Genomic DNA, 27,307 nt, shown 5'->3' on the forward strand with positions numbered 1-27,307 from the left:
TATTTTCAATTGACGTTGTTCGTGAACGTCCTCGCTTTCTCTTCTTTCTCGCGATTGTTTTGGTGTTCCGCGTTTTTGTATACGCGCCGAGGAAATTGATGAAAATCTCCATAGTAATCGTGGGGGATCATTTCTGGTTTGGTCGTTCGGAACCGTAAATGGAAGGAAAAGCTGAAATGTTCGCAAATTCCCGTTCAATTTCTCCATTCTCATTTGATGCCCCGACATCCATTTTCCTCGTTTGCATCTCACTCTCTCTCTCTCTCTCTCTCTCTCTCTCTCTCTCTCTCTCTCTCTCTCTCTCTCTCTCTCTCTCGTCGAATCAATTGAGTTATCTCCATCCTAAAACCATCAACGATTTTTTCACTCCTGGGAATATGAACAATGACAAACAACGTGTACAAAGAAGGATGGAAAGGATAGAAAAAAGTTGTACAAGCGTGTCGGGCTCGACGAAAAAATGGTGGCATGGTGATCGCGTGTCCGATAACGCCTCGTTGGATCTACGAGAAGGCTTTATAATTATCCATATCTTTCTTCCTCCAAAGCGTCGCGAGCTGCTTCTCTCCCTCGTTTTTTATACTTCCTTACTCTTCCGCACTTTCTCTTCCTTTATATTGAGCTCATTAAATAAAATGGAGAGATGAAAAACACGTTTTTAAAGAAGACCGCTCGAGATAGTGAATAAAAAATTGTTGAGTGCAACTTAAAAGGGTAGTTTGAAAAATCTCAGATGAGCTGGAGGCAAAAAGCGAAAATTATTACGCGAGTTTGCCTAAACACGATTTCGTTAATTTTTTCTCATTTTTTTTTTTTTTTTTGATAAAATTGAAATTTTTTACAATAATGATTACCGATTTTTATTTTTATAATTAACATTGTTCTTCAACTTTTATGGGTCACTCGGTATATTCTAGAAGATTTTTAAAGTGGTGTGATTAGAAATAAGCTAAATTGAAAATTTTTTTATTTTTTAATTGAAAAAAAAAAAAAAACAATAGATAGCGAAAAAGAGATGGAGACTTGAAAATTTAAAAAAAAAAAACGTTGAAGATGGATTTGTATGACCTTTTAATATTTTTTCTGAAAAGTACAATCGAAGACAAAACTTAAAAAAAAGAAAAATTTGAATAAATTCTGAAAAATTTCTTTGGTACAGTAGAAAAAGGTAAAAAAGTCTCCACTACATAGAATAAAACGTTGTTGAAGAATTATGTTCAATTCGTTGATGGTTGTTATAATCCTCGCTTAAACTCGGAAAAAATCGGTACTCTTGATTCGACGAGCGATATAACATCCCCTTTGAGAGCAGAGTGCCAATTATGGCCGCGTTTCGTTTCCTACCATGACGTTGTAAAAAGAGCGAGAGAGGGTTGGAGGAGAAAAAAATGCTTGTATCGAAACTTTCATCCGGCAAGTTTCGCCATTAAAATTTTTCAAGACTTCCTTTTCCCTGGATCGAGAATACTCCGGATCGATAGCCGCGCCGTCGATTTTCATCTGTCGAAAGCATTTTCATTCTTTCTCCATGGCAAACTCCCAATCAAACTTCGACGTCCGCAATTCTCTATTTTTTCGCGGTTTCAAATTTCTTCACCTCAACTCTTTCTCCTCGAACTAATCTCAAGAATTTTTTCAACGACGATCTTGCGATCGGAACGTTTTTCCCCCCTCCAACGGCCTCCCCCTTAAAGGAGCATCGCTTCAAACGTTCTCATTGTTTCCGCTCATTTTACCTCCCACTCCACCAACTTCTCTTTCCATTTACATTGAGGGAAAAAAAAACAAGAACGAAAAAAAGGGAAGAAAAGCGAGGACCCATTCGAGCATTTTCCACTCGCGTCAGTCAATAAAAAACCGCGCGATTCTGTCAAAAGTCGAAAGAACTAGTCAAAAATTAATGGGAGTTCGAATCTATCTTTCAAAATCATCATTATTTAACGAGAAAATTTTAAAGAAAAGCACATTTTCTACTTTGGCAAAACAATTATCGTGACGTCTCTAAATATATTATATCATTTGTACCATTATTTTATAACGACTGAATTATCATGATTATACTCTTATAATTATCATTACGATAAAACCGTGCATTGATCGATCATGAAATCGTGATCGAGAATGGCGCGATCGAAATCGCGCCAATCAATACGACTATTCCGGTAGGGCGAGTTCTCGATGATGTACGAACATACACACACACCCATGCACAAATCGTCAGAGGCTTGTCGAAAGGAGCATCCTTCGATACTCTTTTTCCAAATAATTTCAAGTCTCATTCGGCCGTGCGTAGATTTACACACACGCACATACACACACCCACGTATCATTATAAACGTACATTTATGGATAAAAAATCACGATCGATATACATAAATGTGCGTTGTAAACAACAATCAGTCGATCGAACGATTTCTTGAACGAAAAAAAAGTCATATGTACGCGTGTGTGTGCATGTGTCTCCGTGTGCGTGCGTGCGTGCGTGCGTGCGTGCGTGCGTGCGTGTGCGTGTATATATACATATACATATATAGCTGGCCCTGCCGAGCGTGGCAGTCTGTAAGTTGAGTTTATAATGCATGTTGTTTTGTCTGTCCTTGCATGCAGGGATTCGGTTTTGTAACATTCGCAAATAGTGCTGACGCGGACCGGGCACGTGAGAGGCTACACGGCACCGTGGTTGAGGGCAGAAAGATTGAGGTGTGCATGAACTTTCTTATACTTATATATAGATATATACATATATATATATATTTATATATCAATATATCAATACACGTTCACATAATTATCAATCGTATTAATATATATACATATATATGTACGCATATCTATATCTATATTCCATACATACGTATATGCAATTGAATAAAAAAGTAAATGATTAATATTAATTATTTTAAACAACCGCATTTCGATTATATATGTATATCAACAACATCGTTGTTCCTTTTCTTTTTTCTTTTTTTTTTCTCATATATATTATTTTGTCTAATCTAATATGTTCACATGACCCTCATCATCCCTTTTTAATTCTTTCAGGTACCTCCGTATATTCTAATGCTATTGTTAACTGACTTTGTTTATATGAAAGAAATTCTTTGAATCGCGAACGTACGGCCATTTCATAACGAAATTGCCGCACGGTCCCGAACTCTTTGTACAGCTACCGATCTATTATTCTTCGGACGTCATTTTTTTCTCGAAACGATCAGTCCACTCGTCTTGGCTCTTATTATTGGCCGTCCAATGGCTCCTCTTATTACTTGGGCGAAATCGAGGACCCTCGTTAATTTTGGATATGCTACCATTTTTTTCGCATCTTAAGCACCCTGTTTTATAACAATAACAACGACTTTAAGAATAATAATAGCGATGATGACTATGCGGTGATTATTTTAATCGGTTTGCGCTCAGACTCACACACTCGAAAGCATAGATTTGTACGGACACGCGTATAGCTACGTATGTTTAATGGTTGCCGAAATTTGTTTTGTTGATGCGTGGATTTGAGACAAAGCGAACGGGGATCCTCGAATCTTTGATGATGCGCTTGCGTATACGCCGAAATTCAACATTTTTTTCGATCATTTGTGAAATAGTTTTATTATAGCGATTTTTGAATGACCGTTTTTGTTGTGAATTGATCGGATGCGGGAGAAAAAAATGGCGTTGCACCGGAGACCCTCGTCAAGCATCATCGGATGACATCGAAAAAAGCCGCGATGTTTAAAACGAAACATATCTCTTGTTGTGTCCCTTGTAGAACGAGTCGCGCGTGGGCGTTGAATTGAAAAAGAAAAAACGATAAATCGTCGTGTATACGATATAAAACGTGTGAAAAATCACGGCGAAGGACGGACTTAAAAATGCCGAGAATATTAAGACAGAGAGCGAGCGAGAAAAGCGATAAGAATCGATATAAAAAGTGAAAGAAAAAAGAATGAAAATTCGAGTTAAAAAAGTTGAATTATCGATTGCTCTGTCGAGAATGAGAATGAGAGCTTAAGGGCAACTCTGGGACACTGAGGCTGCCACCTTTTTGAACCTCACGTCCAAAGTGTCCGAAAAGGTAAGATAAACAAATCGACGAAGGTACCAAAAACAATCCCAAAATCGTACGAAAACAAAACGAACAATAAAAAGCTTATCACCGGATTAATACGAAACGAACAAAAAACGTGAATTTAAAAAATAAAAAACAAAACAAAACAAAACAGAATCTTACTGTCGTTGATCTGCACAACAAAACAATCGATAGCAGGATCGATCAAGTGTATTATATTATGCGCAATGTGTTACGAAACTCGCACTTGCCCGCTCTCTCACACGAGATCTTCGCTATACCACCTACCTTCATCTCCGCCAATCAGCATTCGTTTTTTATTCCCACTGCTACTCAAATCATTTCTATTTATCTTTTTTTTTCCCAGCGCTTTCTGTCTTAATTTCGAATAGTTTTGTCCACTTATGAACGTCATTCCAACATTTTCAATAAATTCCCTCACAACTCTGATCTTCGAATCCAAATAGTGCTATTGAAAATATTTTGCAGCGAGTCGATATTCAACTTTTTTCAAGTCAATATTGCTTCAACTCTGTTTTGTATCAACCTATTCGAGACTGGCGCGTTTTCGACTAATTTGAAAAATGCACGAAAAACTTTTATGCAGTTCTTGAATTTCTCTTTCCAATAATTGCTCATTTTTCTAGTTTAATCTCGAAGAAAAATCGGCTTCGCTCATCGCTCTACGGGAAATGCGGCGCTCTTATTCTCTTCTTTCCTCATCACATTTGTCGCTTAGAATGTTCACACATTATTCCTTCGTTCCAATATTAAATAATTCTCTCGTACATACTTGAGTTCATAATTTCCTTTGCTCTATTTATACGTATGCTCCACTGTACGTAGTTTAACGCTTTAGTGTAACTTTTATAACAGACCCCACAGAATCACGATCACGTGCTGCACGTGAAAAAGCGATCCCTATATACGATAATGAATAGAGAACTCTCTCTGCTCCTCGAATTTGTACTCGGGTTCTCGTGTGTATATGTACGACAATGGCACAATGTTAAGTGGCGATAGTGAGTACAGTATCGAACGCTTCCAAAGGTTATTTCGTGCGACGACGATTCCGCCGTTAAATATTTCTCTAAAATATTATTTTTCCAAATAATCATTAAACATGTTTTCCACAAAAGAACTGCTGCGCGAACGTGTAACGTTCGGAGTTTTTCGTAATTGATGCGAATTTCACTATCACGCAAATCGTCACGCTCCTACCTTTGGATTACCGAGCGCCCAAGCACCTCTTTAAATATCGGAGTATTCGTACACGTTTTTTAAATAATAATTCAAGTTTTTTCAATCGCACTCCAGATCATATACACGAGAAAGATTCAGCCGAACGCCGCTCGCATAAGCGTGAGAATAAGAGATTAAGGCGGTCTCGCGATATTGTGCCGCCGCCGCCGCCGCCGCCGCAATTAACCCCTTATTTCGATCGAGCAACGCCGCGAGATTGATCCTTATGAATTTTATACTCTTTATACTGCGAGAGTCGTTCGCGGGGAGTTATCGAGGGAGTGAGGAGTTTACGGCGTCCCTTTTATATACGGAACCGCGGCGGATTATTGTGGAACGAGAGAATATTCAGTCTCCGAAATTGGGGGACAGGAGAGTGCGAAATGTTTGAAAAATGCACGCGTTGAAGGACGCACTCCCGGTTCGCTTTAATATCCGGCTTTCTGTTCCGAGTCGGTGACTCGACGCACTGACCGACATCCCGAGGGAGGGCCGAATCCTCCCACATGGAATTTCCAGCCTCGTGAACCCGCGTCAACCTTTATTTCATACTTTACAAAGCTTTTTTCGAGTAAATTCAGCTACCAGTATCGAAATCCAACGACAGAACAGCGAAAGCGCGGAAACGCGATGTCCGAGCGCGAGAATAGATGAGTTGTGCGCGCTCGCGAACCTGTCCTCCCGTATCGTCGCCATTTCGTCCTCTCGCGCCTCGCTTCCTCCACTCGGTACATCATTCAATTCTCTATTATACTAATGAACGCCCTTTGTGCGACACTTTCAATAGGCCCAACGTTACTCTCACGGCTCTAGCGACGCTACAACAAATATTTCAACGCTTCAATATTCACCGGACCGTTTGCTCCCTTGCGAGCCATACATTTTTACCTCGATGCTGTCAAATTTAACTGTCTATTTCTATGAGACCGTGTTGTGAGTCCGATTGACCCCTCGGCACTCGAAATTTCTTCCATGCTCCGCCTAAGCACTCTCTGGACTGTAAAAAAAAGTCATTGGAACAACGAAGGTAGCAATATACGAGGTTGTCAGTGAAATATTTGATCATCGCAAGGTTAAACAGACTCATTCTCTCCGAAAACATTGAGTTTAAATGAAGAAAACTCTTCCAATAACATCAATTGCTGTTGAATCAAGAATTTTTTTCTCACAGCGCGTGCGCACAACGGCGACGAGATGCGTTTTTAGAGTTTTCACTTTTCTTCGGTATTTCGTTCATTCCTGCTGTCAATAACGTTGAAATATAGGTGCTTTTCCAACAAACAAATGGCGAGAAAATTTGTCACCGCACAGCCTGAGTTCGAAGAACAAGTCTCGGTGTCGGCGACTAAAATAACAGTTTTATAATTAAATTAATCGTGCTCTGTAAATCTTTTAATCTATAAATCGTGCTTTTCCGTGTTGAAACACAATTTTTTTTCCGCTTTTCACGGAGATTTGGTGAACGCTAAAGTGAATAAAGGTCAAGATCGAATAGAGTTGTGAGCGATACGATTCTTTAATATCGATTAATCATTTTGGGACGAAAGAAATGAGCACGAAAAAAAAACAAGACTGAGGGCGAATGCAGTTTTCTACCTGCCCCCCCTCCAAGGTCTCCCGAGCAGTTTATAGGACGAGCCAGCCGTGTTTGTACAATAATCCTCTCGAGTTGTTGTAGGCGGCCGATGGAATTGTGATTTTGATCGATGCACCGTTATTCGTGCATGCCTCGCTAATGGGGCAAAGCTACGACTCCTATCCGGAAGGCGAAACAGGACGAAGATGAACGGAGAACCGTATATTCGCGTTCTCAGGATTGTCGTATTTTATCCGAGTTCTTTAAACGTCCGCGCGTGTTGCCAGTTATACGTTGTGCGACCGAGCTCCGCTTCTTCGAAGCACACACACTATTTCCTTTCTTTCGGTCGGGACGAAATCGCCGGTGATCTTGTTCGTTTCTCGAGTGTCCTCTGCTCTGTATAACGATAAAAAATATTAAATCCTCACGGAGACTGAGGAGAAGAAACGTTTTTTTCGAGAGCTGTATCCGGCAATTTTGTTATCGTGAAAAACGAAAAGCATCGTAAAAATAGATTCACCGGAATGATTATCACCCTAAAAATAGATTGAAACAGTCCACGATGCAGTCGAAGTGATAGAAAACGTTGACTTTTTACACTAGGTCCTTCAATTTGGGAACGTAATTGGAAAATTGTAGCATTTTTTTTCTTCTTTCCAACTGCACACCTTAACGACGTGTGCAATCCTTGCGCGATGTCGTTTTGGCAATTCTCTTCGAATCTGCTTTCGTTTACATACTTGAACGCATAGATATATAGGTACGCGTGCATAATATCGCGATGATAAAGATAGAGGCGCAGAGAAAGTTGCTGGACTTTTAGCTTAGCAAGTCAAATTAATGGAAATTGCGAAAAGAGGAAAGCAGAATACGAGGAGAGCCCTACGACCTCCTCGTTCGGCACTCGTCTACCAAGATATTTGCTAAATCCACCCCTTCACTGTACCGCGGCTTCGAACCTCGTTTACATCCGGAATTAGAATGACCCGGTCTTTCCATTCGGTACACTCTCATTTTTTCCGAACCCTCATTCCATTTGTTTATTCACTTTTCATCCAAATTTTCCATCTGAGTTTATATTTTTCCCGTGTTTTTTATTCCATCGTCGTTCCGGTTTAACGAGGTGCTAAAGTGCTCGCGATACTGTACTTGAAAAAAATCATTATTTTTTAAGTTTGTCCATGAATTATCCCTGTTCTAGATTTAAGCTATTTTTGAGTGTTCGATTGACGAGTGGAGAGTCGAATGAACATTTTTAACAATACATTGTTGTTAATTTATTTCGCATATATACCATGTAGACACGTTGCTCAAGGGACTTGCTCCAGCTTGAACGGTCAATATTTAGAAGTCATATTTTTTGAGACTCTCCATTCGACGTTTTTTCAGGTATTACAATAAATATTCGGTTGTCCGACTGATGAAACTGGACAAATCTTTCTTTCATGAATGCTCAAATGAAATGTTTCTAAAAAGTATAATAAAATCGTTTTTCACAAAAGAAGATTTTGCAGTAAAAATGAATAAAATCAACGAAAAAAAAAAAAAAAAAAATTCTCTATCAGTTTAACTTTTAATTAATGAAAAAAAGTAATGAAATTAAAAACTTGATAAACATCAGTTTCTCGGCATAATAAATTGTCCAGCATCTAGGCAACTCTTCTGTGGGGAAAGCTCGATATACGCGAAATCATAACGTCAAAAATATGCGCTCGACGCAAACCTACTCCAATGCGTTCAATATCGAAATGATAAATAATAAAGTCGTCGTGACTTGAGCTCGACGCGAAGCGAAGCCTGAAAGACGTTTGATTGTGCGTAAATTCAGTTCACCTACGTAATAAGTTGTTACCACGATTAATTATTATAGATGTAATAAAATACATACGTGCATTGATTTCGAATCGTAGCGTATACAAATAAGAGAGATTCGTACGTGGTTGCTCGAGCGAGAGTTTAGCGTCGAACTGATGCTTACGGCGAGGTAACTTCAATTTTCAACACATTAATTAAATCACACCGAACGCACCTCACGTGTTCGCTGTGAAGCACTCGTGATGAGAAACAGCTTGAATTTAACGGAGAAACTATTCCTTGTCATAGAAATTGAGCGAGTTCAACGAATCGAACGTTTACCATTGACGTTTCTATTATCGTCGCGGTAATTGTTAATTCACACTCCAAGAAAATGCAAACAGTCGATCGAGCTGATTGATTATTCAAAACCGATGGAATAATAATATTGGTTATTTTTTGTAACTCAAATCAGTAAGGAATCAAAAAAATATTAGCTATTGAAGCGGCGACACGAACTTTCGAGAAATTTCGCTACACAAAAGGTCGAACAACCACGTGGGGAATTTTTCAATATTCTGTTCTATCGATAGACCGAAACAGATAAATATTGAAAATTAATCGTTATTCCGTTATAATTGACAGGTGAACAACGCAACGGCGAGGGTACAGACGAAAAAACCACCGACGGTTCCGAACGGTAGGTGTCAACGCATCAAGCAAGAATCGAGTTCGTTCATTCCATATCACTTCCTTATTCTTTTTCATCGATGAGCATGAGCGAGGGAGCCAAATTAAATGTTAATTTTCGACTCGTTCATCAAGTCGTGTCAATTTTGAGGGAATATTAAGGCAGGGGAAATTATTCTGACCAACAATTTGGAGCTCGATTAGCAAACGTCACCGCGAAAGAGCGCGAAAGAGAGAATATTGGCTCATCCGATCCTAATCTCGTTTTAATTGTGTCGGAATTCGAACACGCCCGCGGACCTGATCCGGATTAACGTGGGTACGAGGCGCGAACCGCGGTCATCAGCAGCTGCATCGTTCGACCCGCCCAGCTGAGCAAAAATATTCGTCCGATCGAATCGGACGCATTCTTGATCAATAGTTTTTTTTTTTCATTTTCACCTACCACCGAAATCGGACCAATGCGATTCACGAACATGCTTTTTCCCCCCAAGATTTTTAATTTCTCGATCATTCATTCGCTTATCCAACGAATGAGGAAATGAGAAGTCGGTAAAATTCTACTTCATCGATGTCTCATGAATTTATTGGAGCCGATGAATAATAACCAAAGATAATAAAAATGATGATCCGGACGAAAGTTATAAATAAACGAGTGAAGATTCGGTCAAGCGGACGACAATAATAAGCGATCGGTGATTGGTGCCAAGGGTTTCTCAACGTTTACCCACACCACCAAAACCTCCCCGTTCTATATTCCTTGCTCTGCTCCCCCTCCCCGTGCCGCCCTCTCTCTGCTTGTGTGTATTCAAACGCCTGGTTAACGATGCATCGAGCACCAATTCATCACTTCTCCTAGCATAGAATCCTCGAGGCCAAAGTGAGCTTTCAACGTTCCAATCTCTAATTATAACCAAATTCATACCAGTCCCATATTCTTATTTTATCGATCCGACTAAATCCTCGCTCTGAATCATTGATTTTTATATATTTCGGCGAATATGAAATCCGAGATGTTTTTCTTACTCTTGTGCAATCGTTCTTCGTGCGGTTTTTCTCGTCGAAACTTTAATTACAAACGGGAGTGCACTCTCCCCTCCCGTGGGTTCAAACCGCCGCACCCGTGCAACAACACCACAACTTCCAGATCATTTTCGTAACTTTGATGTTAAAGTTACGAGTCTGTGCTGAATTTATGTGAAAGCTGCGAAAACAATTGAAGCACGTTTGCTCGGCATGTGTAGCATGCTCGAAAACACCGAGATTTAATCAACGAAATCTTCTTCTGATGACATCAGAACTCATCACTTTTCTTCTGCGTAGTGATTATTTCATGAAAAACAATAATAATGTGCACGCCTCAATGGCATGGATTTTTTTTTTCGGAAACCTTCTTTCTTCTTCTTAATTTCTTTTCATCGTGCAATAACTCGAATTCCGTCGAAATTTTAAACGCGCACTTTGATTTATGAATTTTCATGCAAATCCTCAGGATCGCTTCCACTGGATTGAGACATCAACGGTCACGCGAATCTCTTCGTGCTTCCAAGATACTCGAAATTTGATCTCTCATCGTAGCCTACGAGTACGTGTTTTCAACCTTAGCTTTCATTCGATCGCTCTTCCCTTCGTTTTTTTACGTCCTCTCTTCCGTTCTTTGTCCTTGAAAAATTGAAATTCTCATCAAGCAGACCTCCCTTCGGCTTTGCTTCTCGTTACAGTTTTTTTTTCTTTCTACTCTCCGGTTTTATCAAAGCCTCGTGAGAGTGTGGAGAATCTTTCTGCAGCTTTTGCTCCCTCTTCAATTCCAACGAAACGGGACGACAACCTCTCGTTTTTCCTCCTTTTCGAGAACGTTGCCGAGTTTCTCGTCAAAGGATTTTCACCATCTTCTCCTACTTTTTCAAAATGAAACCCCCTCTTTGAACTTTCACGAGCCGTTCGAGGTGTCCTCAACGACGGAAAATCCTATTCACACAATTTTCTATTGACCGTATTCTCAATGATACGGTCAAAAAAAAGAGAACTCCGCTTTCAAACCATCCTGCGCTCGAAAAAGTTGCTCCGCAAGAATTTCCGAGCAGCGGATCATCAAAAAGGAACATTTTCTTTTCGTTCTCATTCGCTAAATTCGATTTTTTTCTCCCACCACGAAAAAGTTTGAATGAAAAAAATCATATCGAGCAATAAAAATGTAAATTTCGTTCAAGAGGGCGGAAGATTGGCTCAGACTTTGAGTTTCACTGGAAAAAAATTTCGCTTCGAAATGATCGCATTGGATGGGAGAGAAAAACTGCGGGAACAAGATTGGATCGAGAGGAATCGATCCATCGTCTCGACAGTCAATAATAAAGATCTGTTCTGTTATCTCTCTCTCTCTCTCTCTCTCTCGTTCCACCTATTCCGGAAACGCATCCCGTTCACGGCACAATCTTTTTCCACCTATCCCCAGCCCCATTTTATTTTGCTATCTTCTACCCCTTTGGCCGTTCTCACATCTTTCACTTGGACTTTATACCTTTTCCCTCAGGAGTATTGCCTCGGCGAGCTACCTTTTCCTCGGCGATGTACGAGAAAAAGAGCAAGAGAAAGAGAGAGAGGAAATAGCCTCAGGGAATTTTTCACACGGTGTTGGACGTGTATGAAGCTCCGCTGGCTGATCGTGTTTCGCCGAAATTTATCGCTCATTCCTTCTTTTTGTTTATTCCTTTTTCCCTTGCCAGTCTTTATTATACTCGCAGACCTCCGAACTCGTATTTCATGGAATTTTTTTCAAGATAAATATAATAATCAGGAGCTGCAAGTGCAAGGCACAGATATTCATCTCGGCGCGCCTTTAACGAAACTGTCACAAAATTCTGGCACTCGCGATGCTTTATTAAAATTCATTTTCACTCCTTTTTTTTCGCACTTTTTTTTAAATCGCATTCGCAGCGAAATCCTCCTCGTCGAGCGACTTATATTTTTTCTCTCCGCTCATGCAACGCTCGCGAAATAGTCACAAAAATAAAACGACGTCATATACGAAGAAAGGTTAAACGCAGAGATATTCAAGCAGTTGAAGAAGTAAATTATTCTCACTATCAACACCGCTGTAAATTCCTCTCTCGTTTCTACCTTTTGCTTTTCTCCCTCTTTATTTTTCATCCCTCCGCTGGTAACTTCCACGTGCCTCAGTCGGCGAGCAATAAAGATGGGCGCGGGGCCTGCTCTTCCTCAGATCCCCCAAGAGCGATGAAATTGAACAAAAAAGCATCCCTCAGCACCACCCCCCACACGCTGAAAAATACGAATAAACTATATATATACGGAGATTCAAAAGAGGGCTTCTCGTTAGCGAATGGAAACTGTGTACCAACATTTTTCTCCACCCGTTTATCCTCCCGAATATGTAGATGTGCACACAGCTCTTTCCACTCTTCATCCTCTTTTTTACCTTTCTCTCTTTCGTGTACTTCGTATGCACAAGTTTTTCCCTCAACACACACACGCACCGCTTCCACGAGCCTCCGTCGTTTGTGCCAAAGTTCACGTTGCTCCAGCTCCCTTTTCTCCTCCTTCTCCTCACCGCCACTTTTCCCTCATTAATGATACTGCGAATAACTCGGTCGCTGGAAAAAATTCACTACGATATGCCGGCCATGAAAATTTCGAATTCGTTTTTGAGCTGAATATTCGCAGTTTTATTTATAAAATAGTGGTGTATTTAAGATCTTTGTGCTCCTTGAAACAACGTTGGTGTGGAAATCCTCGTTCGTTGCTGTTTTTCAAATCGAATAATGCTCGAGTCTTTAAACGGAAAAACGGAGAAAGGGAATATACGGTTGAGGGGGGGATGAGCCGTTGGCGAAGAGAAAAGTTGACGCGCTTTACGAGGCGAAACTGTTGGAGAAAATTAATAAAGCTTTGCGTCTTGGAACTCGCCTCGTCCACTCCCTTGCTCCGCCAAGAACAAAGAGCTTCGAAAATGCTTTTGTTAAGCATCCCGGAAACCGCGGCTGAGCTGGGATGCAGTTAGTGAGCCAGAGAGAGAGAGAAATTATGACTGCTAGCTTCATTTTCCCACTCCCGGACCAAAAGCTTGCCGGCGATTAATTTTTTTTTTGCATTTCTCATAATTCTTACGTCGCATTCGATTGGGACTTCGGTCCTTCGACAACCCATTTATCGAGCGACGGTCGATACTCGACGGTGAAAATTTCGTTTGTTTCACGAATCCCTGCGAACGATCGCTCGGGAAAACGCAGGGAAGACTTTTATCGAAGTTTTATTGCAATTTTGAAGAATCGACGGAGCGTAAACCGCAAGTGGTTTAAAATAATCGAGATAAAATATTGCGAGAAACGAAAAGAAATTGGAGAAAATGTTTTCGAGTTTGCACGCGACCATTCGATCAATCCTCTCGCCGAGGATCCCCGTTTCTCTCCGCTCGTGTCTGCAAGGCTCAAATAGTATTTTCGAAATCGTTTCAACCATTATAGCCACACGTCAAATGCCCCAACTCGTCAGCCTTGAAATTGAGGCTCCTGCTGGTGTTTTATATTTGTAAAAAAAGGTATAAAACGAAGTGACAAGTGCGAAAGAGAACTGGATACGCACGAGGTATGATAACCGAAACGACGGGAAGGAACCTTTTTATTTTATAGATCTGTGAGATGTGCCAAAGAACCGAAGGGAAAAAGGTTTTTGAGAGCAGGAAACTCCCCGGCACATCGATCGACAAAAAGAACGAGGAACGTTTTCCATGATTTACTTTGACGAAGTGTTATCGGCGAGGCGTTTCTTGTTCCTTTCGTTTTCTCGTTTTTTCCAAAAAATAGTTCCGTTGAAGAAAACGTATCAAACAAACTCGTTTTTATAACATTGAAAATAACTCGTGGCGAACAGAGTTTAGGGGAAGACAAAAAAAGGCGAGAAAATGAACACGAGTGAGATTGAGTCACGCGAGAATACTCAGGGAGAATAGAAAATTTACTAAGAAATAAAGCATGTGCGGGCGAAAAAAAGGAAAGAAGCCTCTAACCAAGTATCATCGGGGGATAATAGCTCCTCAATTTTTGCTTCGTGCCGCTTTTCGTTCCACTTCTATCTCGTTGATCTTCAAGGAATGATAAGCCTTCGTATAGATGATTCAACGATATATTTCCATTTGCTTTCTAGAAGTTCTACAAATATTTCATTCAAGACAAAGCGAGAAAGATTCGTAAAAAAAAGGGAAAATATGTTGACTCTCGTAAAAAAGGTAAATAAAAAATCGGTTGATCTCATGATCGAGTAGGAGGGTGAATAATGTCTCACCAAAAATCGACACTGTTCTACGAAGGAGAATATGCAAGGCTTAAAGTGTTTCGTCGTTTCCGCGTGAACGGAAAGGTAACGGAACGGGAGCAGCGGTAATAGGATTTTTTTTTCTTTTAGTTCGTCGTAGAAGCTCGAAAAAGCCGCTGGCGTTCTTGTCGCCATAGCCCGAAGACCTGAATCGATCGTTTCTCGACTCTGGGCCAATTTCCTCGCTTCCTCGTACGTTCAATTTTGCGGGACAGCTCGATTATCCCTCGGGGCATGTAACTTCATTTCCAGGGCCCGCTGGCTCGCCTCGTTTCCCTCGCGCTCCTCCGGCTCCGCGCTCTTCGCACGCATTTTAACCCCCTCTCCCCCGTGGCTAGTCCTTCTTTTCATCTCGGATTCGATCGAGCGATAATTCTTAAAACGAGATAAATGGAACGTTGGGAAGAACTCGCGAAACTCGAATAACTTGCTCGCGGATGAAGCAAAAAGAACGTTTCTACGATCACCTTCGAACTGGAGGAGCGGCTTCCCATTTTCGTTCTCCTCTTTTCTCGTAGCCCTGACAAATAATTTTTCACTCGTGCAATTACATGGATTCCTTCACACCCAACGTTCCCATCGAATCAACCAGGAAAAGGAGCAGCCCTCGCTCTGCTACTGCTGCATCTTGTCAACCTCGCCTCGGCCAGATCCACCTTCATCCACTCCAAAAGCCCATCACGTCGGTACAACATTTAAACCCTCCAACCCCCCCAAGAGTTTCGACCAATTAAACTCTCTAATCACTCGGCTAATAACCGGTTATGGGCACGACGGTACACGAGCCAACAGCACCTAATTGAACCGAGCCCCCTCCGTGTTCTCCCCTGCTTCTCTAATTGTAATTGGTTCCCTTGCATACGACCAATTATAATCCTGATTATTAATTATCCATCTCTCCCGCCTCATCTTCTCGCCACGGAAGCTCGAAAATTCGCTATTTACGTTTCCTCTTATTTCCGAATTATTAAATCCTCTCGGCTCCGATGTCAAATGCCTATTCTCTTTCAATCTTATCGAATGTTTCATTTCCTCCGTTCCACAAATTTCCAACCATTTCATTTGAAGAAAAACAATAAATTTGAAATTTTCTTTTGTATACTAATCGAAAATTCGTCTGAATTGTCTCTTTGCAGTTTGCGTCCAGTGGCCAGAGGGTAGGTGCATCCACGACGTGCCCGAGGAGGCTCTTCTCACTCTTTACACCGAGATACGAGAGAATTGCCAGGGTTTCTCGTGATGACGGTGAATAATAGCGACCAAGGCGACGACAATATTTAACGAGACTTTTTCAAATTCGTTACGAAACAACCAAAAACTCTTTCCGTTGGTGACATGAACAAAGTTTGTTTGTTTTTTTTTTTTTTGTACGGGACTGCGATTAAGGCAGCGTTATAGCCCGACACACGCGAAAGCTGTTGATCGAGTCACGGGGCAAAAAAAGAAACGATTACCTCAGAATTAAGACAACCGACCACAGCCGCCACACCACGACCAAGCAAGCAATTTAAAAATCTATATATACACACATATATTCGATTTATATGTATGTATGTATAACATATTTATTATATTTATATTTTCGTGAGAAAAAACGTAGATACAAAATGAACGAATTTAGAAACGTTCATAAAAATGGTCCGAAAATAGAGCAAATCAATTGGCCAATCGAACGTTTGCTCCAATGATCAAACTTCTCATTGAAACCCTGAATTTGCGGGTTTTTGGTCCATTTGCAAGAATGCGCGTGTGTCTGAGTGCCGCCTGAGCGAATCCTTCAACACTGTACCCGGTACAGGCTCATCAACGTCAATTTAATTTATCCATTTATACCAATATCTTTTATTTATTTTCATTCTCATAGGCCAAGCTCAATGAGACATTGAAGCTCCAGCCAAGGTGGGTCCACTTTATTTTCACAGGTAATTTTAACAAATGTGACTTTTCTTGGCCTCCAAAGATTTTCATTCGAAACATTGCCTATAGAAATTCTAGTTTTTTGGGGCCAATGGGGGCGGCGGGGGGGGGGGGGGGGGGGGAGACATTTTTGAAATCTCCAATTCGATCATTTCCTCCACCGTCGTTCAGTGTTGGGGGTTAAATTCGCGCTTTGTTTACTTATACTCTGCAGATCGATTAGTTAGTCAGGTACATCGGCGATTTCGTCCGGAGCAGCCAAAAAGTGATTGAGCTATTTTTATAGTCCTTTTATAAGCGATTACAGGCTTTCACAGTGATTTATATAGTTGTTATTATTCGCTACTTTTTTTTTTAGATAAATTATATCGAAGAAAGAAAGTCATTCCAACGAATTAATTATTCATATTGCGATAAAATTAAATGGCCAAAACAGGGTAATGAGGAAGAGCGAATGATGCGTATTACTAGACATTAGGTTAAGGACGAGGTCATTTCATGATTGGATATTTGCAAAATCAGTCCGAAACGTAAATTGCATTGAAAAATGAATAGCCAATGAATATGACGAGAGAGAACGACGGACCAAGGCGAGATGCCAAAAATGAATAAAATGGAGAGAAAATACCAAAATAAATGCGAATGAAATACAAAGAACAAACTTTTAAAAGCTCACTCGCTTTTGATTTTGTTTTTCAATATAAATGTCAAATGTGATAGCTAATAGAGTGAATATTTTAAGGAGAGGAAAAAAAACATTAACAGACTTAACTTACCAAAGTACAAAAAAATATTTTAAGCACTATTTTTTGTATGTGTCGTTTGCCGACAAACGATCTTATAAAAAGAGAAAACAATAAAGTAAGCCTGCTGGAAAATCGGTATGGCGATTTTTTCAAATGAAACAACAAGCCAATAAATTCTATATACGATTATTAGAGCGAACGCAGTACGAGAGATATTTTGATTATAGCATGCATCTGCATCGTCAGTCAGTGTTCGTGTGTTACCAATAATCTGTCTGTCTCTCAGAAGATTTTTTATTGCCGAATGCACAGAAATGTCCATCTCTCTTTCTCTCTTTCTCTCTCTCTCTCTCCCCCCCCCCTCCCTTCCATTAGTGTTGATTGATTAATATTGATACAGATAGCCTTTTGAATATTAGCATTTTGCATTCATTCTCGAAAGTCCCTTATCGCAGGTCCGTTCATCAATTTATTATAATAAAGAGATCGATGCGCGATTTTTCGAATTCGTTCAAATTCTGTTTTATCGTTTTTCTTTTTAAAATTTTTTTTTATCCGTTATTTTTTGTCTTACGAGGATACGTTAACAATTTTTTTAAACCTTTTTTTTTTATCACGTCTCGGAGAAATAATACGAGGAACAGTGGCCGTCGAGAAAAATAAGAGGGACTTTGTGACTTTAGCACGCCCCGGAGACACGAGCTCTCTGCGAGTCTTGGGAGAAAAGAAAATTGGAAGAGTCTCGTCCACTCTCGGACGTTGGAGTGGGAACGGTACGGAAGAGGGTTAAAAACGTACAGATAGAAGAAAAAAGTGAAGCTGGAAAAAAAATGCTGGACGGTTCCGTCGCATTCCCAAAGTCCGACGTGTGTCGAGCGCGAGAGAATTTTTACCCTCGGTATTTTTCTAACGTTCCGTTTTTAAACGTCAGCCTCGACGTTTCCATTTTACTCGAGGATCTTTTGCATTTTCTTTTATTTAAGCCTCCCATCGGGGCCAACGCTCTTCTTTCGAGTACGGGAGGCGGCGGAGTGTCTGCTTTTTTCTTTTCTCATTCAACAATTACTCCCGCAGTCTCGGTATTTCGGCACATTATGAATATTTCGGGTCCCTCACCCCTTAATTTTCGTACAATTACCATCTTCTTTTTTCCCTTCACCGACCACGAGTCGACTAAAAAATTGTCACTCTTCCAGCCCCGAAAAAACTATGTCAAAATTGAACGAAAAATACGATTTTTCTTCTACTTGGCATCTTTGTTTTTTCTTTACTACTTCCCCGCATGCGTCGTTCGATGACTCCTGCGAGCGCATGCTAACGTCCTTTCAAAAGATAAGACAGTCGGTTATATCGGTAATAAATAATATTCGATATTATTTCGATATATTTCAACAGTCTTTAACAAACGGAATAATCTCTTATACAACATCCCTTTCCAAAGCGATAGGAAAATTCGAGAATGATAATGCTAATACGAAGGGACTTTGAGTCATTTGGAGGAGAATAAAAAACAATTAAAAGGAAGGGGGAAAAAGATAGAGGGAGGAGGGCAAAAGTTTCAACGAAATCACCCTGGCGGCTGCAGACTCAGCGATTGGCCATTCATAATAGCTTTTTTCTCAACGTTTATTATACATACACAAACACACATATATATTTACATATATATATGTATATTTATTTAAAAAAAAAAAAAAAAACAAAATAAAACTATTCTCGCCTAGTAGCTAGACTAGGGCTCTCTATAAAGTGGTAAACGCATGAGGTATTTTTCGTACATAATATTTTTTCCAATCGTATTTATTTATTATTTATTTATCGTAAATTAATGAATTAATAACTCAACTTTGTCTATCCAACAACCAAACTTACCCCGAACCCCGCCTATTGTTGAGACACTTTACCGAAAAAATGTAAAACGACCAAGTATTTGTGCTCCGAATGTCGTAAACACCTTTTTTCACAAAACTCAACGATGATTACGAGTTTTCCTTGACAGAATGAAATGCGTCAAATCAATCATGCCCAAAGAGAAGAAAATATATTCCACTCGAAGAGGAAAATCGTTTTTCCAAAAGTAACGTTCAACTTTACGTCCCTAACTAATTGTTACATCCGAATGGTGGCATTTTTATTAATTAATTTACTATCGGAACAAACAGCCCAAACAAACCAAACAATGTATTCGTTCCTCTGTTCCATTTCTTTTTCTTTATTTTTTTTATTACTGCAACTGTTAATATTGAATCACGCCATATTTATTGAATTGACTTGAGATTGAACACTGGTTATTATTACTAAGTATTTTTATTTATATTTATTTTTCGTTATCAATATCTATGCATATCTATTCATGATATATGTGTTTATATGTATATTGAGAAGATCATATATACACATATATTTATTATATTATATAAAATAATCACGGTAATGCGCCACATTCACTGGTTGATGACTGTCTCGTTGACAAAGGCCCGTACCTTGCCTGTGGTTGTGCTTGGTTGTGGTTGGAGCGGTTTTGGGAGAGAATTTTTAATTGCTTTTTTAATATATTATTATCATAATTATTATTATTATCATAATTTTTATTATTGTTATTATGATTCTTATTACTTTATTTTTTAATTTGCACGTCTCATGTCGTGGCCTTGGCTTGCCTTCATATGAGATTCACCTGTGAACATACTATATATAAATATGTATATTATCGTACCTTAATACATATATTTATATATATATATAAATATATGTACAATTGATTAGCGAATTTGACGAATTTTTTGTTTTTCTTTTTTCTTACTTTCGTTTCTCACGATGATCCCCGTCCGTCCTTGGTTCTGCTGGCATTTGGGGAAAAAACAAATATTATAATAATTACACCATTTTATCCTGCATATGCCTAACACGATAAAGTACAGTCAATGTTTATTTGAGAAAAGTTTTTTTCTTTTCTTTCGTACTTTTTATTTATTCAATATTTTTTTTCAAGTATTTATCGTAATGCAAGAGTGGCCAATTAAAAACGTAATAATTTTTGTCGGCTAATCGAACTGTTTTTTTTTAGTAACGACACGTGAGTGCGAGGCACCAGAGACGGACATGGTAATTTGTAAGAGAAAAAAATATATATATATATATATTTTTTTTTGTTCTCGTTTTTTTTTTTGGAAACCGATTAATTATACATTTTTTCTGTTCCATTGAATTTAATGTTTAATGATCGTGGCACGGTGTGTTAGTTGGCGAGAGAGAAAATGACCGGGCGAGGTTGCTGCATGCTCCAAAAAGTGACGCCTTGTTAGTGGTAACTAATTACGAGAAAGCAAAGAAAACACGAATTCAATAATGATCTTTATTTATTTCCTTGTGGAAAAATGTTTTGTTGTTGTTTTTTTTTTCATTTTTTTTTTTTCCATTCGTTTACCTTTTTTAGGTAAATACTATTCATTCGCGAATAATAATCAACTTGTACACACGTCGTGCATAACTATACTCTGTTATATCGTCTGTCGCACGAGCATCGAAGTACCCTTTGCTATATATAGAACTATTGACAAAAACGAAAGAGCAAAAGAAAACTTTACGTGCACGTTTTTCTCTTTTTTTTCCGTTCGTTTTTTTTTTCTAGTTTCGAGTAAATTTTGCGAACGATCGTGTAATTTCCTTGCCTCTGTGATACTTTTTTCATCTTTTTTTGTTTGTTTGTTTTCTTATTCTGAAGAACGATAAGTGAAAAAAAAAAAAAAAAAAAACAATGTTATTTTAATACGGTTTTGCAGCAGTTTTCGTATTCGCATTTCTATCATTAGTTTAACACTATAAATAAATACATATTTATATATATATATATATGTATATATTGGCATTTGCGTAGAAAGTTAATTAGTTACCGCTAAGCGTGCAAGCACCAACCATGCAAAACATAGTCACGTTTTTTTTTACTACCTTTATGGCCCATCCCACCGAAATATAATCGGCCATAACGAATCGATTGTTTCGGCTCTAATGTTGTTCAAACCCCCAAGGATTACGAGAAATCGAAAATCCATTTCGATGTTAGACTCGAGAGAGAAGCTCTCTCGACGTAATCGCTCCTTGTATCGCGAAACTGGTCCCCTCTAATTCAGCATCGTGGGCCCTTTGTACCACCAATTCTGTTCCGTCCTTTTACCTTCCTCGTAAACACCTGATAAAACTGAGACTTCGATTCGAATGACGATGCGAAACTCGCTCACTTTCTCCGACTCATCTCGTTTGATCGACCCTCATGTTCAATGGGATTCTTACCGATTCTGTTTCATTTTTTTTTCCCGAAATATTCATTGGATCGAAAGAAAAAGATTTTCGATTACGCAGCTTTTCAAGCGCACTTTCTCCTTATCTTTAACGCCGGAATTTCACATTCTCGATACGTTTTCTCTATCGAGCCGCAAATTGACACGCGAAGGAGTCGGAAAAATTGTATAAATATCGAACCTGCTAATGGAACGGTGCACCTACTATTACTGTTGCTTTACTCGTGAAATTATGTAGCTGTGATTCTAGTGCATCTGTACCATTTGTTTTGTTCCAATTTTTCTCTCCCTCTTAATTCTTCCTCCCTTCGTTTCCCCTGTCTTTACCGCTCTTCATTCGTTTCATTTTCCGATGGAATCCTCATAGACTTGTCTTTCGCCTATAGTTTTCATGTTACCCGAATACACGAGCCGTGTACTTTGTTGACGTCTCACAGCCCACCACAAATAATTATCATTATTACCGTTCGCTCTGACGAATTTTTCCTACTTTTTTAAATTATCCGTCAGAGTTTCACGTTGCAGCGCCTACCGCGCTCGATCCATTGTCTCTCCGTGTTCGAACCCTCGGCTCCTCTCTCCTTCGGTCTTTCACACGTGCCCTCAATATTCGCCGTTGTTTCGGGGATAAAATCAATCGCGTCATATCCCTCATTTGCTCAGTCACCCGTGACTTTTGAAATAACGGAATGTAACGGTTCGTCCGCGTTTCGCTTTTCGGAGCGTGCACTTTTATGAATTCAAATGACGCGAGGATTAATTGAATTTCGAATCGTTCGAAGATATACAAAACAGCGATTAATATTCGCGCGGCTTCGTCGGAATGAGGCGCGACAAATGACTCTTACCTTGCCATTATTATTATTATTATTCGTTGTTCGGAAAATAAAAGATTCCGCGACGTCGCGTAGCTCAGATATTTCAATCGTGTTTCCGTGATCTTGGCGAGCGAACGATGACAGAGGGGGGGCGAGGAGGGGCCTCACCGAAGTAGTGGTCTCTTTGGAGGGATGAAAAGTTGGACTCCGCGGGGATGTGGAGAGAACTGAAAAGGGATCGGGAACGTTCGGGGGCGTTAGAGAAAGAAGTGGAAAACGAGATGGGGCCGCACCGAACGAAAGAGAGAGCAACTACCAGGAGGGTTGGTTTTCCGAGGGAATCGTACAGAATGGGGGTGAAAGTGGTCCAGGGTACGTTCTGCTGGGAACGCCGGCATTTATTGATCGCCCGGAGAGCAAGCTTGCCTGCCTGCCTGCCTGCCCACCCGCGCCGCATAACCACCCTCCGTTTCCTCCTTGCTCTTCAACTCCCCACCCCCTTCGCCCTCCTTTCACCAGCACTCGCTCTGTTCCGTCACCCTCGTGCAGCCTCTCCGCGTTTCTCCTCGTTCTCCGAACAGCCGGTCGAACCAGACTCGAAAACTCTCTCCCTTCGCTTCTCTTCCCATCCGCGAAAATCGAACGAACTAACCCTCCGTCATGAACCACCGCGTACCATCAAAACGTAAGCCCTCTTCCCCCAAACCTGAGCTTCAATCATATTAATTACTCCGGAAAGCCTTTCTACGACTTTTCGTTAATCTCATTCTCAGCCGATCGCGCCTCGCGCAATAGCCTAACTCCCGAATATGCGAATTCGCTCCCGTTCGAATAGTAATCGCACAAAACTGGCCTTTTTCGTTTCGTCGGATTTTATAATCTCGAAACTATTCTCATTATCGCGTTCCTCAAGCTCGTTCCGATCTTTCCAAAGAGCCCTCGTTCGTTATCGTGTCTCATCCGCAAAGGGGAATTTTCGGGATTTATCTCATTTATTTATGCAGCTATCGAGTCATCGACGTCACCATCATCTCCGCCAGACTAACGCCCACCGTTTCGCCAACGAAGAACGAAACGAAACGAAACGAAACGAAAAAATCAAGAAAAAAGAAAAAGCATTGAGACTACCGAAAGAGAAACGATGAAAAATTGTACATTTGGCGGATTTGTTTGTCCGGGAATCGCCCAGAATTGGATTAATTCTTTTGACAGGATACAGGTTACCGGCGATGCCATGGAGTTGGCTCGGAGCAGCGGCACCATCGGCAGCCGCAGCAGCCGCTGTAGCAGCAGCCGCAGTTACGCCATCACCCGCAGCAACGCCCCTCGTTCTCGCCCCAAGGGCAGCCGCGCGACGGAGGTACCGTCCATCTTTCAACAATCTTTCCTCCCTTCTTTACTCTCATACGCGCATCGCCCTCTCCTTATTTGTCTTTTCATTCTCACCCTTACGGAAAATGTGGTAGTTCGATCCTCCGTTGCAATCGTTCTTGATCTCTCTCTCTTTTTTTTTTTTTTTTTCATTTTCAAAAGTATTTTATTTATTGGCATCTCGAGACTCTTTGTCGAGCCTCCATTTCTTTTTCCGTAAGGGTCACCTCGCCCCATCTCTGATCGAACTCTCCAACGATCCAGAGACCCATTTCCCGCGCTACAAACTCGAAAACAGAAAACGACACTGATGCCACAAACTAATAAGCCACTTGAAATAAAACCTCACAAACACTCGTCACTTCCAAGCATTTCACACGTTCGAAATCTCGTACTCTATTTATCTCTGCGTGTTTGCACTTGGCTCTCCCTTCCTACTTTTTCCTAGAGTTATTTTGGCAACGTAAATACTTGTTGAATGTTTTACACCATTGAAAGATCAAAATCGAAAAGATCGAAACACCCCATCGAAAAGTTCACACCATTTCTGCTTCGCCTGTGCACGATCTTCCGCGGACTGAGCCTCCTTTTTCGCACATCATCAAAACAGCGAATCAGATACTTTTGATATATTTAGACTTGAGAATCGATGTAGCGCAAGGCAAAATGTCGATAAAGTACTTTCACTACTTTGCACAGCAGCATGAGTCGAATCGAATTTCTCAATATATTGCATCAAGTCTCGTGTAATATACGAGCAATCAATAAACACACTGATCTTCTTGCGCACATTCGCGTTTTTTTTTTTCACAAACTTTCATTCATACTTTCTTTGTACATCCCGTTAATTTCGTAGCTCCACATTTTTTCACTCATTTCCACAGCAGTATTAACAGAGTATACACGAATAAACTCGTTGCCCAAATTCAAATCGCACTTAACACGAATATCCGCTAGAACTACTGTCACTCGAGGCACGCACTGTCGATGTTTCGTGTTCTTCCTCATCCGCACGCACCAAGTGAAATCCTCACAAGTGCCGTTTAGGGCGAAAAAAAGAAACAAAAATAATAATGCAGCGTTTTTGTTGGCATGTCGGAATCTCGTTGCTTAGAAATGGAAAGAAAAAAAAAAAAGATTCTTCAAACCTCCCCCCTGTCTCATAAAGATCTGTGAAACTTCTTACTATTATTATTCACCCTTTAAAAGTGTGTTTGGCTTACGTGAGACTCGGGCACACAGCGAATGACGAAGCCGTTTAAACCCGTTGTTTTCGTTTGTCTCATACGCGCACGCAAACACTAACACCATAGTTGTCTGTTGTGTCTCAGTGAGTATCTGTTCGTACTCACGTCCCATGGAATGTGCCTGATTTCAATTATTGTCTCTCTCTTTCTCTTACATAAATGTGCATCACCATCTGCCAGCTGAATTTTGTCGTTATCGTTTTTGTCTTTGTTTTCTTTCACACGTTCGATTTTCGTTGTGTCAATTTTGGAATGAATAACGCTCGGAAAAGCCACTGATCGTGGGACGCTAAGCTGCCCGGTAAATATGGAGTTGCAAAAGGTGAGCAGAAACTTGGACGACCTCTTCGTTTCCCTTGTGTACTAGGAAGATTTTTTTTTTCCAAACGGGAACATCTGGAGTTGAGGAAAACAAAAGAAGCCGAAGGAAAAATTGAGCATCCGACGGATAAACGTTCAACTCCTCGCTTCGTAATCTCAATCGATTGAAACGCTTGTGCTCGCAAAGCGGCCTAAAGTTTCAACTTGTGATTAAAATCGTCGACGTAAACGAGCACCGGGATTATGAGGAAGGAGGGTACGATCACGCCGAGCGCGAAGCACATAAAAATTTTGCAAAACCTCGTGCGATAAATGGATCGAAAGGTGTGAAGACGATGATCCGGATCATTCACTATTTCGCAGACGATGTTCCAATTGGCGAGCTTAAAAACCGCGAGACTCTTGTCCTCGTTGATCGTCATACGAGCTGCTTCCGTTGGCGGTAACGAAAATCTCACGGACGAAGAGTTCCCGCTTCGGATCGAGTCCCCGCTCCTGAGTGCCGACTTCAAGGGTCTCGATGTTCCTATCATCGTGACAATCGACTCGAGCGAATCTCTCGATTCTCTCTGATCCACAAACAGAATTGATTTTTTTTCTCGTCCCGTATTCCTCAACCATAATCTATGCAATCGAAACAAACGAGCTACGAGAAAATTCTCCTCCGCTGGCTCATTACTTTCTCGCAATATCGATCTCTGTATCGCCTGACTCGTCGAAGCTTCCTCCGGATTTGTCCTCTCCGTACGTACCAATCGCGTTTTTCCAGCGGGCTTCTTTGCAAGTTCTCCTCCTAATGAGCTTGACGCGGCCGATGATGCAGCTCCATTTTTCATGGCCTCGTGAACTTGCTCAATTTCTTCTCGACTCCTCCTTGCCGGTGAGCTTTTATTCGCATTCGAAAACGTTGCATTTTCCTTCTGCTCTATCTTCTTACCTTGCAATTTTTTCCTCGAAATCTCGTCTTCCAATTTTTTCGCAGACTCCTCATTCCGTTTCTTCGGTCTTTCAACTTTTTGGCCTTTTCTCAGCGACGAATTCTCAGACATTTATTATCTACTTTACGACCCTGTTTTAATTCAGATGCACTTTTTAAGCTGGTCAGAAATGAAGCTCAAGCTTCCTCGTCGTTCTCCGTTATCTTCTCATCTTCTTCAATATTTACCCTCTCGAGGACGATTCTCGTACAAATTTCACTTGAATTGCACGACAGTTAAATTTCACTCTTCCACATCCCCGCGATTGAGTTACAGTCGGGCAAAACTTTGTCTGTCACGTACCTGACTCTCTGACACTCTCCCGTACAGTTCAAGCCTCGCAGACTTAAACTTGGTTTTTCTTCCTCCCAGACCAGCAGAAACTCGATGATTTTTTATTCATTTGCGAGGTAATAAAAAGCTCTCGGCTATCAAGTCAGATGTGGAGTCTCCTCAATCTGGAGAGGAGCAATCAAATCCCCATTAATCCTCAGCCCGGAATTACTTTTGTCTAATTCATGCAAATGCCATTGCGATTTTGATATTGTTAAGATTTTCCGAAGCCTTCCATAAAGACCGCGAACCTAACCTAGAAAATAAACGTCGCTCGTCGAATAGAGATTTCGTCAAATGCAAAACCAAACAAACCGAAAGCTTTTCCCACGCATTAAGATAAATCCTTTCTCGGTGAAATTTGGTGTTTGCTGCTGCTGCTGCTGCTGCTGCAACCGCGGACGCTGTATGGATGACCGATGTGGAGCGCGCCGCTGTCTCCGAGACCACGTCAAATGATTCTCCGTTTAAAGAAAAAAGTGGAGAAAAGTAAAGAATAAAAAAGAAAATCGGATCGAGAGGGGTGTCCATCTGTCTGAGGGTCTTTTTCAATTACAAGGTAGGCCGTCGTGGCATGTTT

At 40.5% G+C, this 27,307-nt stretch overlaps 1 protein-coding gene and 1 long non-coding RNA gene across 8 annotated transcripts in view; one reads left to right on the plus strand and one right to left on the minus strand.

Moving 5' to 3' along the window:
* The window catches only part of Rbfox1 (RNA-binding Fox protein 1), a 130,017-nt gene that overhangs the window by 89,464 nt on the left and 13,246 nt on the right, over positions 1-27,307 (plus strand). For 4 of the 7 annotated variants that reach the window (XM_043415518.1, XM_043415515.1, XM_043415516.1 and 1 more), the window contains 3 exons: positions 2,608-2,700; positions 9,327-9,381; positions 15,836-15,856. In XM_043415518.1, the coding sequence (XP_043271453.1) occupies positions 2,608-2,700; positions 9,327-9,381; positions 15,836-15,856 (169 nt within the window). Of the gene's footprint in view, positions 1-2,607; positions 2,701-9,326; positions 9,382-15,835; positions 15,857-23,690; positions 23,839-27,307 lie in introns of all 7 variants that reach the window. The other 3 variants (XM_043415517.1, XM_043415519.1, XM_043415521.1) reach the window with 1 other exon arrangement.
* LOC122408639 (uncharacterized) lies at positions 19,089-27,297 on the minus strand. Its single transcript, XR_006260510.1, has 3 exons — positions 27,284-27,297; positions 20,166-20,205; positions 19,089-20,039 (listed from the first exon to the last, which is right to left on the minus strand). It is a non-coding gene; the product is annotated as an uncharacterized lncRNA (long non-coding RNA).

This window comes from Venturia canescens, chromosome 4 (genome assembly GCF_019457755.1).
Source record: "Venturia canescens isolate UGA chromosome 4, ASM1945775v1, whole genome shotgun sequence".
Lineage (NCBI taxonomy): Eukaryota > Metazoa > Arthropoda > Insecta > Hymenoptera > Ichneumonidae > Venturia > Venturia canescens.